This window comes from Antechinus flavipes, chromosome 2, assembly GCF_016432865.1.
Source record: "Antechinus flavipes isolate AdamAnt ecotype Samford, QLD, Australia chromosome 2, AdamAnt_v2, whole genome shotgun sequence".
Classification (NCBI taxonomy): Eukaryota; Metazoa; Chordata; class Mammalia; order Dasyuromorphia; family Dasyuridae; genus Antechinus; species Antechinus flavipes.
Window position 1 is genome coordinate 521674258 of NC_067399.1, and position 16332 is coordinate 521690589.

Sequence of the window (16332 nt, forward strand, 5' to 3'; positions counted from 1 at the left end):
TGAATCAACTAAATGGGATACAATTTATTACAGTTGCTTAAACTATAGAACAAACATTAGCTTTCCCTGACATTTGAGTTGCATAGACATCAGCAACTTTGGGGGGAAAGGAATTGCTTCAATTTTAAACAATGGTCATATCAGAGAAGGAGAAATTCCCAGACCCCCTAGGGGTAAAAATAAGAATAGCTCAGATATATAAATGCTTTAATATTTACAAATTATTTTCCTCATAGTAATTCTATGAGGAAGATAATACAATTATTCCAGTTTACTGATGAGGAATTTGAACCTGAGAATCCTTCAACGAGACTCCATATTATTTGTCTGTGGTTACAAAGGTAGTTAAATGACAGGAATTGAACAAGACCAAAACCCAAAGACTTTCCTGAGGCAGCAGGTTGTCCAAAGGGCCAAATGTAGTCTAAATGGAGTTTCAAAAGAACCTAGCAGAGACAGAAAAGATTCTCCTTATTATAAGATACCTGAATGCCTACCAGGTTGTCCATACCACAATTTTGCCTTACAAAAATTTCTTAGACCTATGAAAGGAAGCATGTTTCCAAGCTTCATAAAGAATTAGGAATCAGCCACATATCCTACTCTTTACAAAGTTCTAATTTTATATGTGGAAGTCTATGGCAGCTCTAGTAGAATTATTCTCCACCAAAAAATGCATCTAGAATAAACTCAGAGACAACATGTAAAAATGTGTAAAATGTGATTTGGTGTTTAAAAAACAACAGCTACTTTTTACAGCATCATTTAATTTATAGCTCAAACGTGTCATATTTTTAAATTCATACCAATATATCTCTGAGCACATACCATCATATCTCTTTCAATCTCTTCATATGCTGCAGCAATCCGCTCATCTCTCTTATCAAATACCCTGTTTGCCTCTTCCAATAATTTAAACCATTCTTTAAAGTATTCTTCATTTAGATTTCTGTATGCAATGGCCAAGGTCCGAAGCCCTTCACCTCCAAATTCCTACCACAGAAGACAGACAAGTAAAAACAGCAATTAGGGTATCCTCATTAAATATTTTGTATTTTAAATAGAGCACTGTTTAACAAATCCTGAAATATAAGCAAAATTCTTTTTGGAAATGATATTTTTTTTAATTTCCAAGGGATTTAAACAGTCAAGAGAGCTAAAGATTACAAAGAAAAATGTGAGTTACTACTCATCAATTCAATTTTGAAGGCTATCAAATTGTGATAGTTTAAATTTTTAAAGCTTTTTATTTTCAAAATATATGCATAATTTTCAACATTCAACCTTGCAAAATCTTGTGTTCCAAATTTTTTTCTCCCTCCCTTCCGCCACCCCCTTCCCTAGATGGCAAGTAATCCAATATATGTTAAGCATATGCAACTCTTCCATATATATTTCCACAATTATCATGCTGCACAAGAAAAAATCAGATCAAAAAGGAAAAAAACTGAAAAAGAAAACAAAAATTCAAGAAACAACAATAAAAAAATGAAAATACTACATTATTATCCACACTCAGTCCCCACAGTCCTCTCTCTCTCTGAGTGCAGATGGTTCTCTTCATTTTGAGAGAAAACATATCATATTCTGCATTTGCCTGACCCATTGAATAACACTTAACTAGGTCTCTTCTTGTCCCTAAAGAGAAGACAAAGACTTTTTTCTTGCCAGCCCCAGCTCACTCCTGAATGAAATGACCCATACCCCTCTTAGAAGAAAGGAAAGATGTATTAAAGAATGATTAAGTCGCTAGTTTAATTAATTTCTTTTAGTACTGCCTCCCTTTTCAACCCTGGAGCTGGGCATTGATATAAAATTGACCTCATGAGGGCAAACAGGGGAGAAAGATGCAGCAAAACATGAAAAAGGCACAAAGAGATTGAAAATCCTATCACTGTACACAGTGTGTGTGTGTGTGTGTGTGTGTGTGTGTGTGTGTGTGTGTGTGTGCAAAGTTTAAGTTCTACATCCCTAAATAGAAATTCAACAGTTTCTCAAAATTGGCCTATTACCCATTTCAACAAATTGGCATCTATGCTGAATGATGTGTCCTAGAGGCCTTTCCACGTTATATTTCATTTATCCCTATGTATACAGGAATCACTAAGTGGCAAGGAAATAGACCACTAAGCCTAGAATCAGGAAAATTTGACTTCAAATCAAGCCTCAGATGCTTACTAACCTCAGTTCCTCCTTTGTAAAATGAGGACACACTGGAGAAGAAAATGACAAGAAAACCCCATGGATAAAACCTTTGAGATCATGTGGAGTTGAACATGACAGAATAATTGAACAAGATAGAACCACAATAGGTTTTATTAAGGATAATTTTAATGAAAATTCACTCTATAATGACACTAATATTTTTTAAAAAGCAAGTTTGCCATTGCTTGAGACAGATTTTCATATAACTTTAGTCTTTTTCTCCTACCATTTGCATTAATTGTTTCAAAAATAAGAACTAAATAGGTGAGGCATAACAATTAAAATGATATATTGGTCTTAATAGACCTTTTATAAAATTATATCTAAAATTTTAATTGTTTTTATACTCAGGAACTCTAGATTCATTTTTTTGCTAACTGAAACATTCATTCAATGAGCATTATTTTATTTTGTGATGTATACATATATATATATATTTTATATATAGTCTTTACAATATTTTAAATGCTTCACCTTACTTATTCTTTGCTCTATAAAGAGCTCTATGAAAGAATCTTTGGCCAAAATTAATATAGCTTTGGTTTATATAATACTTTATATTTACTTGGCATTTTGCAATTTACAGAATACATTCACATACATTATCTCCCATAGTCCTCACAAGGCTCATCTAGGAACTATACTTCTCTATGAATCTTTGTTCAAATAAACAGACTGTCTCTAAGGATACAAAGTACAAGTAAGGAGAGGAAGGGAAGGGAAGAGAATAAGTGCTTAATCTCTGTGCTTTGAGAATATTTATCATTGTTTTAAAATTGTGCAGATTAAAATCCTTACCTTGAAAAACAGTTCATTAATAGCCACTGATTTTACCTGGATCAGTGTTGTATAACGTAAAGAGTAATAAATTTTTGAGTTGGATTCAAATCCTGACTCACTTCCTACTACCTTTGTGGCCCTCGATATTACTATAATGCCTTCCTTTTTATGGAGAAAGGAAATTTCATCTGAAAGATGAAAAAGTTGAGTTAGAAGACCTCTAAGGTCCTTTTCAGCCCTAAATTCTATTCACCTTTTGCTTTAGTAATCGTTTTTGTGTGATTTTTGCATTATAAGTCTACTTATTGTCATTATTCATTTCCTCATTTAACAATTCTCAATTGTCAATCCCTGAAGGGATGCAATTTGGTAGGATTTGAAATCAAAAAAGATAACTTTGGGTTCTAGTTATTCCCCTTTGCCAAATGTCTCTGACTATTAACACACTTCTATAAATTTGGATAGCTAATAATATCTATATTATCTACATCATAGGACTTTTATAAGGAATAGCACTTTGTAAACGGAATGGGGTTTATGCAAATGTAGCTTATAATAATAATAATAATTATTATTGCAAATACAGTCAGGCTAAATATCAGCCTACTATGCTAGGTCAAAAAGTCTGAGTTGTTCAAATGAGGTTTTTAGCTCAGGTGACTATAAGGAAGAACTCAATTAAATATGCTTAAGACTGGATAGTTCATTCTGGCTGTGATAGTCACATTTAACAAGCCTGATAGCAAGACTATCAAGAAAAGGCAAATCAAATGAACAAGCATTTATTAAGTACCTACTATGTACTAAGCATCAGATTAAGCACTACATATACACAGAAAAGCCAAAAAAATTTAAAAATCCAGTCCTTCTTCTCAAGTTATTCATGATCTGGAATCCCTAGTGGGCTAGAAACCTAGCTTCTGCCCAGTAACTAGAAGCTTTGCCCAGTTAACTGACAAAAACACATCTTTGCCTGTGTCTTACAATCCCACTGGGCAATAACATTTCTTATGTCTTTAAAAACTTTGAGCAAACTGTGAGGGCATTACAAAGAGACTAATTAAGTTATTTCATTATTTCATTAAGTAAAAATATAAATTTTTAATGAATATTTTTACAAGGTCTGCCACATAAATTAATTAAAAAGCAATTGATATAGTACCCATGAACAACCATTAAAAAAAAAAACTGATCAAGAGTGAATTACAGCAAATAGACAATGAACAAATTATTGTCCCTCCTTGGGAAATAAGTAATTTTCAATTTTAAGATGTGGGGAGAATAAAGATAAGATTTTTCATTATAATGCATAAGTATATGAAAACTCAGGATACCAACATTTTAGCTATTGAAAGAATTCAATGCTTGTGATTCCAATGCTATTTTTTTTAATTAAAAAAAATGTAGGCCTTCTGGAAAAGATTAAAAGAAAATCAAGAAAGCTCCATTGCAAAGACAAAAACAATAGCTATGTTTGTAACCAATATTACTAAGCCATCATTTTTTTATACTCAAAGTCAGGCAGTTTTTTATTTGTTTGTTTTTGAAAGATTCAGAGAATGTTTTGTATTAAATATAGGGCTTGACAGAAAACATGAATACACACACACACATACACACAAAATAGCAACCTCCCTGGCCCCCCAGGCTCCCCAAAAATCGCTAAGGAAATAAGAGCTTTATCCATTTTCCCTTAAAGTTCATATTGGGTTAAAAAGAGAACTCAAAAGAAACAGGATAGATAAATTTTAATTCCAAGTTTTTAAAGTGAATACTTTTCAATTCCATTTATAGTCTCTTTCTCTTTTATGTAGAAATTTTCAAAAAAAAAAAAAAAGATTAACATCTACTCAGATAGTGTGCTAATTCAATCTCCTAAGTCTTGTATGTAACACATTAATACTTAGGAAATTATTAACAACTATTTTTGAGACAGTTGCTATTCAGTCTATAGTAGACCCCTGAAGGAAATTGATTCTAGAAACTACTTCCAGAAATTTCCCAAAAACTATGCAAAGTTATTTTTGTGAGGTGAGAATACATTGTAAAAGTTGTCAGTTCACGTCAGATTGGGTAACATTCAACCACTAAGAATTGGGAGGAAACCAGTTTCTGTTGGGAACATGCAAGAACAAATGATAAGAAATAACTTGTCTCCCAAGATAATTCTAGATGACTCCAAAAGAATTCCAGAGTCTGAAACAGAGAAAGAACAGATAGTAACTATTTTTCAGTTGTTAAAACTTAATCTCCATTAAAGTCCAATTCTGACTTCTCAATGTAAGTAACCTAGCTTGACATAATGGATGGAATCCTGAAACTAGAATTAGAAAAACTTGGGTTCACATCCCACCATGTGACCTGGGTAGATACATAACTTTTTTGAACTAGTATTATCATCCTTAAAATGGAAACAAAAACACCACTACTAAAAATAATAAATGTAGAACGGGAGGGGATCTTTTGAAGCCAACTAGTGAAACATTCTTATTTTATGGATGGGGGATTCAAGGAATGTCCAGGGAACTAACGTTAGGTGATAGGTGTCAGAGCAGGAGGTGAATCCAGATGTTGTGATTATAGTACCAATTCTTTTTATTATAGCATCTGCTTCACAGGATTGTTGTAAGGATCAAATGAAATGTTTCATAAAACTTAAGTTACTATAAAAATGGAAACTTTTTTTTTCTTTAGCCCAGAGGAGGGAATTACCATGTAAGGAATTCATTACCTGACCATAGGGTCAACTATTCTACAGCTCACAATTTTAGAGAGTTGCTTGGGGCATTGTAGGATTAAGTGACATTTCCAGAATCCCACACCCAGTATGCATGAGAGACAGAATTTGGCCCAGTTCTTCATGATTGTATTGCCAGCTCTCTATCACTGTACCATACTGCCTCCCATACAAGCTACTTTCATTATTAATCTCAAAAGCTAGGTGAATAGAATAGCCTGCCATGCTGGAAAAATTTTTTAGTATAATTCTAGAAAAAGACCAGTTCTTCTGTGTGTGAGCTAACTTAGTTTTGAATGGAGGGGCTTCACAGCACTGATACATTTTTTGGTTATTACAACCCAAGACTCAAAGAAAAAAAGACAAAATAGTCTTTGGTTCTCTGCAGTTCTACTTTTTTCTTTTATAACTAAGTAGATAAAATGATGCCAAAAGGAATAGAAGATGTGAAGAATCTCAGTTTTTAGGATTTTCTCACTCTTGGAAGAACTAAATCAACACAATTCTAAAATTCTTATGATAAGTGAAATTTGAAGACAAAGGGACACTAAATAAAAAGATGTCTTACAGCTTATCCTGGGAAAACAAAGGAATTTGAAAGAGTTAGTTTCATCCTATGTCCAAAGGTAGCAAAAATATCCTTCCATGAAACAATTCATTATCTTGTCTTAAAAAGACAAAGGGAAGTTGTACAAAGACCACAACAAACCAAGTCAATATGCACATGAATAATTGGTGCAGAAAGAAAGTTAATGAAAAATATATTGGAAAATATGGCTACAGCTTGAAAATTATATATGATCCAAATATTTAAAGTCTATGAATCATCAACATTTTCAGAAGAGAGGAGATATGTGTTAGAGATAGTAAACACCACAATATTATGGCAAATAAAACTGTCTATATCTTACCAAGCAGGAAACAGTTGGTTATTGATGTAAAAGTCATATCAGAATCAGCTGTCTGTATAGTTAATCATTTTATTAGTTAGTAAAAAGGTCAATGTCTACATGAAATTAAAATAAAATCTAAAGATGAGAAGACATGAATGATTTCCTAAATTTCAATCAGCCCTACTCGAGCCTTTGATGACAAAAATCATTTGTAAAACATTAATGAAGTTGATAATTGAATATTAACTGGTTAGCAGAAGCACAAAGTCTAAAGAAAAGTTAGTTATAATAACCAAATTGGTCACAACTATTAAGAACATTCATAATGAAAGAAAAGACAAATGAATAATAGTTAATATTCAATTAATGCTTTAAGGTTTACAAAATGCTTTATAAATACTATCTCATTTTATCCTCACAACAAACTTGGGATGTCGGTGCTTTTATTATTTCATTTTACAGATGGAGAAATCAAGGCAGAGGTAAATGACTTAGGATCACACAGTTAGTATTTGAAGCAGGATTTGAATTCAATTCTTTCTGACTTCAAGTGCGATGTATTGTATAGCATTTATTAAGCACTGTGTGCCAAATATTTTATTACATACTGGTGATACAAATTTTGGAAAAGAAGACAATTTCATCTCTCAAGGAACTCCCAGTACAATTGGTAAGGATAAACCACATAGAAGAGTTCAGCTGCAAGGCAAATAGATAATTCTGAAAGCAATGCTTATAAGACACAAGCATCTCTGGGCTGCATAAGGATATCTACCTCACCAAAGCTGATCCCTACCACTAGCAATGGAATAATAGTTCTCATAGTCAGAAAGGAGAAAGGAATTAGGTTCTCTAAGATATAAAGTAGGTATAAGGATTCAGTGTCAATATAGAAGAGAGAAAAGGAAACGGAGAGATTAGTAGAAAGGTTAGGGTTGGACTCTGACAGGGAAGGAGGAAGTGATATTCCCTGGCTTGATGTTGTATCTGGCTTGGACCCTCTGGATGGTACCAGATGCTGTCTGAGGCAACCTGCCAATGGGAAGAAGGAGAAATATAGCCTCTTGGAACTCACAAAAAGGCACAAAATGGAACAAACTTGTCAACATTTCTGTAATGATCATTACAATCATCACAGAAAAAAAAATTACATTTCAATGGCTCATTGAGTTCTCTTCAAAGAAATTTAAAATGGCAGTTATATTCCAATATTTTCAGTGGACCTATGATATTACAAATTTTGGTATTCCTTGCAACAAGACATATTGCAAGCCTTCTATACTTACCCAAACTATGCCATTTGCTTTCATAAATTCACCATGGTGCTTACAATCTATATGCTCTGGAACAGGGACCTTCATTATGATCTCACTCTTGCTCTATCGCTCTCTGTCTTTCTCTCTTGCTGTGTGTGTGTGTGTGTGTATGTACACATTGTTTAAATATCAGAGCAATCCATCAGTAGTAGACCATGTAGTAGTAGTAGTAGTAGTAGACGACCATGATTTTTTCCTAGTTATCTTAATGATATCCTATATAACTTCTGAGGAACTAATCACTTTTTAATGGGCTAAAGTTTGCCTATAAATTCCATGTACTTCTCCAATGTCACATGGGTGATATTTAACTCCAAACTTTCAGAGATTATAGTACTATATGCCTGGCAGCTATCAATTAATCAATAAATATTTATTAAGCACTTACTATGTGTTGGGTACTGTGCTGTTAGGGACACAAAAAGAGGCAAAATGCAGTTCCTATACTCAAATAACTTACAATCTAAAGGATGAAGCAACATACAAATAAACATTTATAAAACAAACTACATACAGGACAAATAAAAATGATTAATAGGACTATCCAACTATACCTAAAGAATTACATAGTCCTTTATTTCAGAGAGAAACTTGTGGTCAATAAGATAATATGTTAAATGTAACCTAGTCTGCATTCTGCCATTTGTTCGTTTCTGGGCCCAGCTCATTACTATCTATGTATATCCCAGATATGTGTTGATAGAGTAGTTCCACAAATTGTTCATCCAACCATGAAACAAAGAAAAAGAGCACTTTAAAATGAAATAAGGAAAATCAATTGTACCAGACCAATTATTCACAAAGATAAACTGTGCTAGAGGTAACCTAATCTGGAAAGCACTGAAGAATCACATTACAAGATAATTTAGTGAAGAAATTGAAAAAAATCGTGAACAATATCATTGCCCATTAAAGGGGTCATCAAAAGAACATCAATAACTGCTAATATACCTACTTTTTAATCTTTATGAGAAAGATCTATATGCATATCCATGAAAATGAGGGAAGGGAATAGTCAGGCTTTCTCAAAAAATTCTTTAAAGCAGGAAAGAAGAAGAGAAGGAAGGAAGGAAGGAAGGAAGGAAGGAAGGAAGGAAGGAAGGAAGGAAGGAAGGAAGGAAGGGAAGAAGGAAGGGAGAGAGGGAAGAAGGAAGGAAGGGAGGGAGGAAGGGAGGAAAGAAGAGAGGAAGGGAGGAAGGAAGGGACGGAAGGAGAAAGGAAGGAAGGGAAGGAGGAAAGAAGGGAAGGAGGAAGGGAGGAAGGAAGAAGGGGAGGAAGAAAAGAAAGAAAAAAGAAGGGAGGGAATAAGAGAGGAAGGAAAGTAGGAAGGGAGGAAAAAAATATTTGAACTAGTAGAGTAAAACATAGCCTTAACAGTTCTATCTCCTGCAACTACCAAGATCACTCAAACGACCTTGATAAAACTCCTTGCAACCATAATAAATCTCTTGACTGTTAGCATCAAATGAGTCATAAAACACAAAAAACATGTATTCTCTAAAAAGCTCATCTTTGTCACAGAGAATGCATTACATAAGATTTAAAGGACAGAAAGGTTCCCTATAAATTGGTGATGTCTTCCAGGTGCTTCTGTTGGCAGGAGATATTATTCTAATAATATCAAGTAGTGAATTTTTTCAATGAAATCCATGATTTTGCACAAGAGCTCTGCCAAATAATCTATACAGTAAAAATAAAATTAAAATTCCTATTGTCCATATTATAAAACAAAATGGGATGGCCTGTTGCTAAATGAGAACACTAACTAGAACCAATACTGCATATAGATAATGATATGGGTCCAGAACTGAAGAGGAAAAATGGATTGCATTTGGAAAATCTGCTGCATTTTTAATGATCCTAAGCTGCTTCCTCAGTACAAAGATATATTATGTCAATACAAATGTTCTCTCAGGAAATTCTCTATGGTTATAAACCTTGGACTACCATAAAATTTTAAGAATTAAAATTGTGACCCAGAAAGTAATGAAGTAATGCATGTAGACACAAATAAGTAGTACCATTTTTTCAACTATAAGTTATGCTCCCAAACTGGCATATGAGATGTCATTAAGGAAATACGTGATCAAAAAAGAAGATGAACTATGTGAGAGATAATGACATAGACAACTTGAGTGTTCCATTAGTATACCTGAAGTTACTAAAAGAACTAAAGGAAGCTCCAATCCAATTCAACAAACATTTATTAAACTCCATGACATATAGAGTGCTATATAAGACAGAGAGAAGGCGAAAAAAAAACAAAATAAAAATCATTCATTGGGTGGATTCTTTGTAGATCTACAGGAAAGCATAGTCCAGAATCACATTCCTACATGAGTAGTATTTAAAAAGATATGTGATTTGCATCCAAGAAAAGAATATCAACAGCAATGAGATCAGGGATCTATGTAAGAAATGAAGAATAACTGGGTTAATCTATTGAGAGCATGTTTCCTTGGGGCTTCACAGCAGAATGATGAGGAGCTCCATGAGGAATGTTTTAGGCAATAAACTTGGCACACAGATAACCTCACATGTGTGTGTATTTCATCACATAATTTAAATCTCTTTCTATGTGACTGTACAAAACAACTAATATTTAATCAATATAGGAATTCCCATTATAAGAATTTTCTCCACCAATGCAGGTCATAATTTAACAATGATAGAGATCTAGCAAAAGTCAGACATGGAATGTGAGCCAAGTCTGACTATCTTATTGGGCCTGACCTTCAGGAGAGCCTTCTGAGCTTGTACTGATCTGCTCAGCCACGGTCAAACACAATGTACCTCGATGCCAATCAGTGATATCATTTTAGGCCTCTTCAAGAACAAAGAACAACAATCAACCATTTTACTAGCAAGACAATGTGTGTAAACATATACAGATATAGATACATATATAGATATATATATGTCATATATTATATATTATGCAATTCATATGTGTGTAGATAGACCACTAAGTAATGAAATTTTGGGCCTTGGCAATGGATGATAGAGAGATAATAGATAATACAGCACAATAGAGTGCTGGGCTTAGATCCAATAATTCTTGGTTTAAACTCTACCTCTAACACTTATCTCTGGTCCAGTAACTTAACTTTTATGTGTTTCAGTCAATTCCCCAAGACAGATCTACTAAGTCATACATAAAAGGGCTCCACATCCATAAAATATGGAAAAATTACCACTCTTACTGAACTAAAGAGGATAGGCACTTACACTGAGATGATCTGATGTCACTGTCATAAGTTCTTCATTGGAAGAATGAAGTTTTTCAAACAGAATGGTATCTGCTCCTTTACAGTATAGTTTTATCTGCCCTTCTGGGTTCCGAACTAAAAAGAAAAAGTTTAAAACATAACATTATCATAGAGTAATGTGTTAACTCAATGAGACCTTACCAAGGCTGACTATAGGCCCTTGATAAAAAGGCATTAAATTTGATACTAGCAAGGAAATGTTTCTTGAGTCAGTGTTCCAAAATGCATAGCCAAAAAGTAATGTTGAGAGACGTCATTAATTTATTGATCAGAGAACTAGTGTTGGAGTCAGAAAGACCTGGATTCAAGTCTTGCCTCTGAAAACACATTATTGTGTAACCTCTGGAAAAGTCATTTAACCTCATCACTTCAAACAATCTTAAAGGATAAATAGCAGGGCAGGTATCTATTTGTATTGGTGAAGAGAGTTTCTTTACAGGGAGTTCCCTATACAATTGAAACCACAAACGTGGTTAAAAGAAACCATTTAGCATTGAGACCTAAACTTTTTGTGCATTGATCCATTCAGCTAAAAATGATTTTTTGAGCTGATCTAGAGTATCACATATCATTGTTTAACTCTATATTTTAGCTGACATTATAGTTTGTGTGTGTGTGTGTATAGGTATGTATGTATACATCTGATCTTTCTGCCAGACTTTAAGGGGAATTGTTTAATTTTTTAATCCTAAAATCTCTAAGACTCAGAATATTACTTAGACAATATTTACTGACTTGACTTATTAAGAACAATGTCCTTCCCCAGGACCAGATGGATTTACATGTGAATTCTACCAACATTTAAAGAACAATTCACTCCAATAAACTATTTGAAAAAATAGGGATCGAAGGAATCCTACTAAATTCCTTTTATGACACACACGGTACCTAAATCAGATAGGATGAAAGCAGAGAAAGAAAATTATAGACCAATCTCCCTAAAGAACATTGATGCAAAAATCTTAAATAAAATACTAGCAAAAAGATTACAGAAAATCAACTCCAGGATAATACACCCTGACCAAGTAGGATTTATACCAGGAATGCAGAGCTGGTTCAATATTAGGAAAATTATTAACATAATTGACTATATCAATAATCAAATTAACAAAAATCATATGATCATTTCAATAGATGCAGAAAAAGCATTTGATAAAATCCAACACCCATTCCTATTAAAAACACTAGAGAGTATAGGAATAAATTGACTTTTCTTTAAAATAGTCAATAGCATCTATTTAAAACCATCAATAAGCATCATATGTAATGGTGATAAACTGAAACAAGGTTGTCCACTATCACCATTACTATTCAATATTGTATTAGAAGTGCTAGCTTTGGCAGTAAGAGATGAAAAAGAGATTAAAGGAATGAGAGTAAATAATGAAGAAACCAAAATATCACTCTTTGCAGATGATATGATGGTATACTTAGAGATTCTACTAAAAAGCTATTAGAAATAATTCACAACTTCAGCAAAGTTGCAGGATACAAAATGAGTCCACATAAATCATCAGCATTTTTATACATCACTAACAAATCCAACAGCAAGAGATACAAAGAGAAATTCCATTTAAAATAACTGTCGATAGTATAAAATATTTGGGAATCTATCTGCAAAAAGAAAGTCAGGAACTATATGAACAAAACTACAAAACACTTTCCACACAAATAAAGTCAGATCTAAACAATTGGAAAAATATTAAGTGCTCTTGGATAGACCAAGTGAATATAATAAAGATGACAATACTACCTAAAGTAATCTATTTACTTAGTGCTGTACCAATCATATTCCCAAGAAACAATTTTAATGACCTAAAAAAAAAAAAACAACAAAATTCATCTGGAAGAACAAAATGTCAAGAATTTCAAGGCAACTAATGCAAAAAATTCAAATGAAAGTGGCCTACCTGTATCAGATCTAAAACTATATTATAAAGCAGCAGTCACCAAAACCATTTGATATTGGCTAAGAAATAGACTAGTTGATCAGGGTTAAGTTAGGTTCACAGGACAAAATAATCAGTAACTATAGCAATCTAGTGCTTGACAAGCCTAAAGAGCCCAACTTTTGGGATAAGAATTCACTATTTGACAAAAACTGGGAAAATTGGAAATTAATATGGCAGAAACTAGGCATGGACCCACACTTAACACCATACACCAAGATAAGATCAAAATGGGTTCATGATTTAAACATAAAGAATGAGATTATAAATAAATTAGAAGAACATAGGATACTTTACCTCTCAGACTTGTGAAGGAGGAAGGAATTTGTGACCAAAGAAGAACTAGAGATCACTATTGACTACAAAATAGAAAATTTTGATTTTATCAAATTGAAAAGGTTTTGGACAAACAAAACTAATGCAGACAAAATTAGAAGGGAACCAATACAGTGGGAAAACATTTTTACAATTTAAGGTTTTGATAAAGGCCTCATTTCCAAAATGCATAGAGACTTGACTCTAATTTATAAGAAATCAAGCCATTCTCCAATTGATATGGTCAAAGGATATGAACAGACAATTTTCAGATGATGAAATTGAAACTATCTCTACTCATATGAAAAGGTATTCCAAATCATTATTGATCAGAGAAATGCAAATAATGATGAATGTTGGAGGGGATGTGGGAAAACTGGGACACTGATGGATGCATTGTTGGTAAAGTTATGAATGGATCCAACCATTCTGGAGAGCAATTTGGAACTATATTCCAAAAGTTATCAAACTGTGCATACCCTTTGATCCAGAAGCATTATTACTGGGCCAATATCCCAAAGAGATATTAAAGAAGGAAAAGGAACCTCTATGTGCAAAAATGTTTGTGGCAGCTCTGTTTGTAGTGGCTAGAAGCTGGAAAATGAATGGATGCCCATCAATTGCAGAATGGTTAAGTAAATTGTGGTATATGAATGTTATGGAATATTATTGTTCTGTAAGAAATTACCAGCAGATGAATACAGAGAGGCTTGGAGAGACTTATATAAACTGATGCTAAGTGAAATGAGCAGAACTAGGAGATCCTTATACAATTCAACAACAATACTATATGAGGATCAATTCTGATGGAAATGGCTGTCTTCAGCAATGAGAAGATCCAATTCAATTCCAATTGATCAGTGATGAACAGAATTAGCTACACCCAGCAAAAGAACACTGGGAAATGAGTGTGGACCACAGCATAGCATTTAAACTCTTTCTGTTGTTGTTTGCTTGCATTTTTGTTTTTCTTCCCAGGTTATTTTTACCTTTCTAAATCCAATTTTTTGTGTGCAACAAGAGAACTGTATAAATACATACACATATATTGTATTTAAAATATACTTTAACATGTTTAACATGTACAAGATTGCCTGCATCTAGGGGAGGAGTTGGAGGGAAGGAAGGAAAAAGTTGGATCAGAAGTATTTGCAAGGGTCAGTATTGAAAAATTACCCATGCATATGTTCTGTCAATAAAAAGCTATTAAAAAAAAAAAGAAAAATGTCCTTTCCCTGTCGCTTCCCACCACTGCCACCTCAAGCACTGGGTTTGCAGTCAGAACCTTTGAATTTGAACTCCATCCAGTTTTGCTTATTTACCAGCTTTGTGATCCTGAACAAGTCATGTACCTAGGCCTTAGTTTTTATATATAAAATGAAAGAGATATACTAAATAATTTCTAAGGGCCCTTTAGCCCTTAGAAATCCAAATTTAGTCTATACATATTTTGCTTTGTAATCATTCCTTATTTTCTAGACTCAAGAATAAGTATCTATTGTTGGTACACAAGACTTTTCCCTATCTGGCATTCCTAAATAAAAGTTACATGCTGCTATCCTTAATAGTCAAAATACACAAGACACTTACCCTTAGATCACTTAATGCAGTGCTGAGCCAGGTAGTCTAGTGATCAACAAATACATGTTGATTTAAATATACATTAATATCATAAAAGAAAGAGAGAATGGATAGGTATAACAAAGCCCAACAAAGACAAAAATATAGATCACTGATGTCCTATACCAACAATTGCTGAGAAGGATGGGAGATCTTATCCCAGAACAGAATATCCTAGCCACTGTTGGCAATAAAATTATACAATTGGTTTTTGTTTTTGTTTTGTTTTGTTTTTCAGTCACGTCTGACTCTTCATGACCACTTTTGGAGTTTTTTTTGGTAAAGATACTGAAGTGGTTTGCATTTCCTTTTCCAGCTCAGTTTATAGATGAGGAAACTAAGGTAAGCAGGATTAAGTGATTTACCCAGGATCATAAAACTAGTAAGTATCTGAGGCCAGATTTGAAATTCAGAAGTGACTCCAGGCTCAGAACTTCATCAATAATACAGCATTAATTTAAAAAATTAGTTGACCTAAATTCTTATTTCAGTTTTCAAGGGAACTCAAGTGATTTCTATGTTTTAATTTCATATCAAGATATTATTCAGAAAGACAAGGTGCAGCTAGAATCTGTGATTCAGAATTGTCTCCCTTCCTCCTACTCAGTCCTGGCAGACATCTGCAAGAAGAGATCTTGCTTAAAATATCTCCAGACACAAAGCGATACACAAAAAGCTATTCATTTAATATATGGGAGAACATTAACTTTCCTCATCTGGGATGTATTAAGACAAATATCAAATTATTGTATCTGGACTGCAATTTCTCCACAGACAGCAATATGTCAAGTGACATAAGGTACCCATCTTAAGCAAGGGTCAAAAGTATTCCCTGAAAAGCTAAGGGGTTGTCAACACACCCAAGCCAATGAGAAGCCAGTACTAAGCCAAGACAGCATCAATAATATTTCCCTGGGATAGTGTAAAGAAAAGACAATTTACACTGATTATTAAAAAAAAAGGAAGCAGGTACCCCCAAACATAATTGCTCAAAAGACATATGATGATGACATAAAATTGTGACAAAGGAAAAACAAAACTGCAATATGTTGTCCAAAAAAGATGAATATTTTCAGACTTTTCTTTTTTCTCTACTTTTACCTGCTGAAAACAATTTCCAAGGACCAGTCCCAATACTTGCTGATCAAACCGACCATTCCATGATGCAACTACATGTACATTCCAAATGCTATCCATAGCAATGGAATTTTGGCAGTTTATTATTTTTACTTATTTATTATTTCATTG

General features: G+C 33.5%; 1 protein-coding gene across 1 annotated transcript in view; it reads right to left on the reverse strand.

Moving 5' to 3' along the window:
• The window catches only part of ATP8B4 (ATPase phospholipid transporting 8B4 (putative)), a 230711-nt gene that overhangs the window by 70464 nt on the left and 143915 nt on the right, over positions 1–16332 (reverse strand). The window contains exons 15-16 of the mRNA XM_051973787.1: positions 11160–11275; positions 829–993 (exon numbers count right to left, since the gene is read on the reverse strand). Coding sequence (XP_051829747.1) covers positions 829–993; positions 11160–11275 — 281 coding nt within the window. The remainder of the gene's footprint in view (positions 1–828; positions 994–11159; positions 11276–16332) is intronic.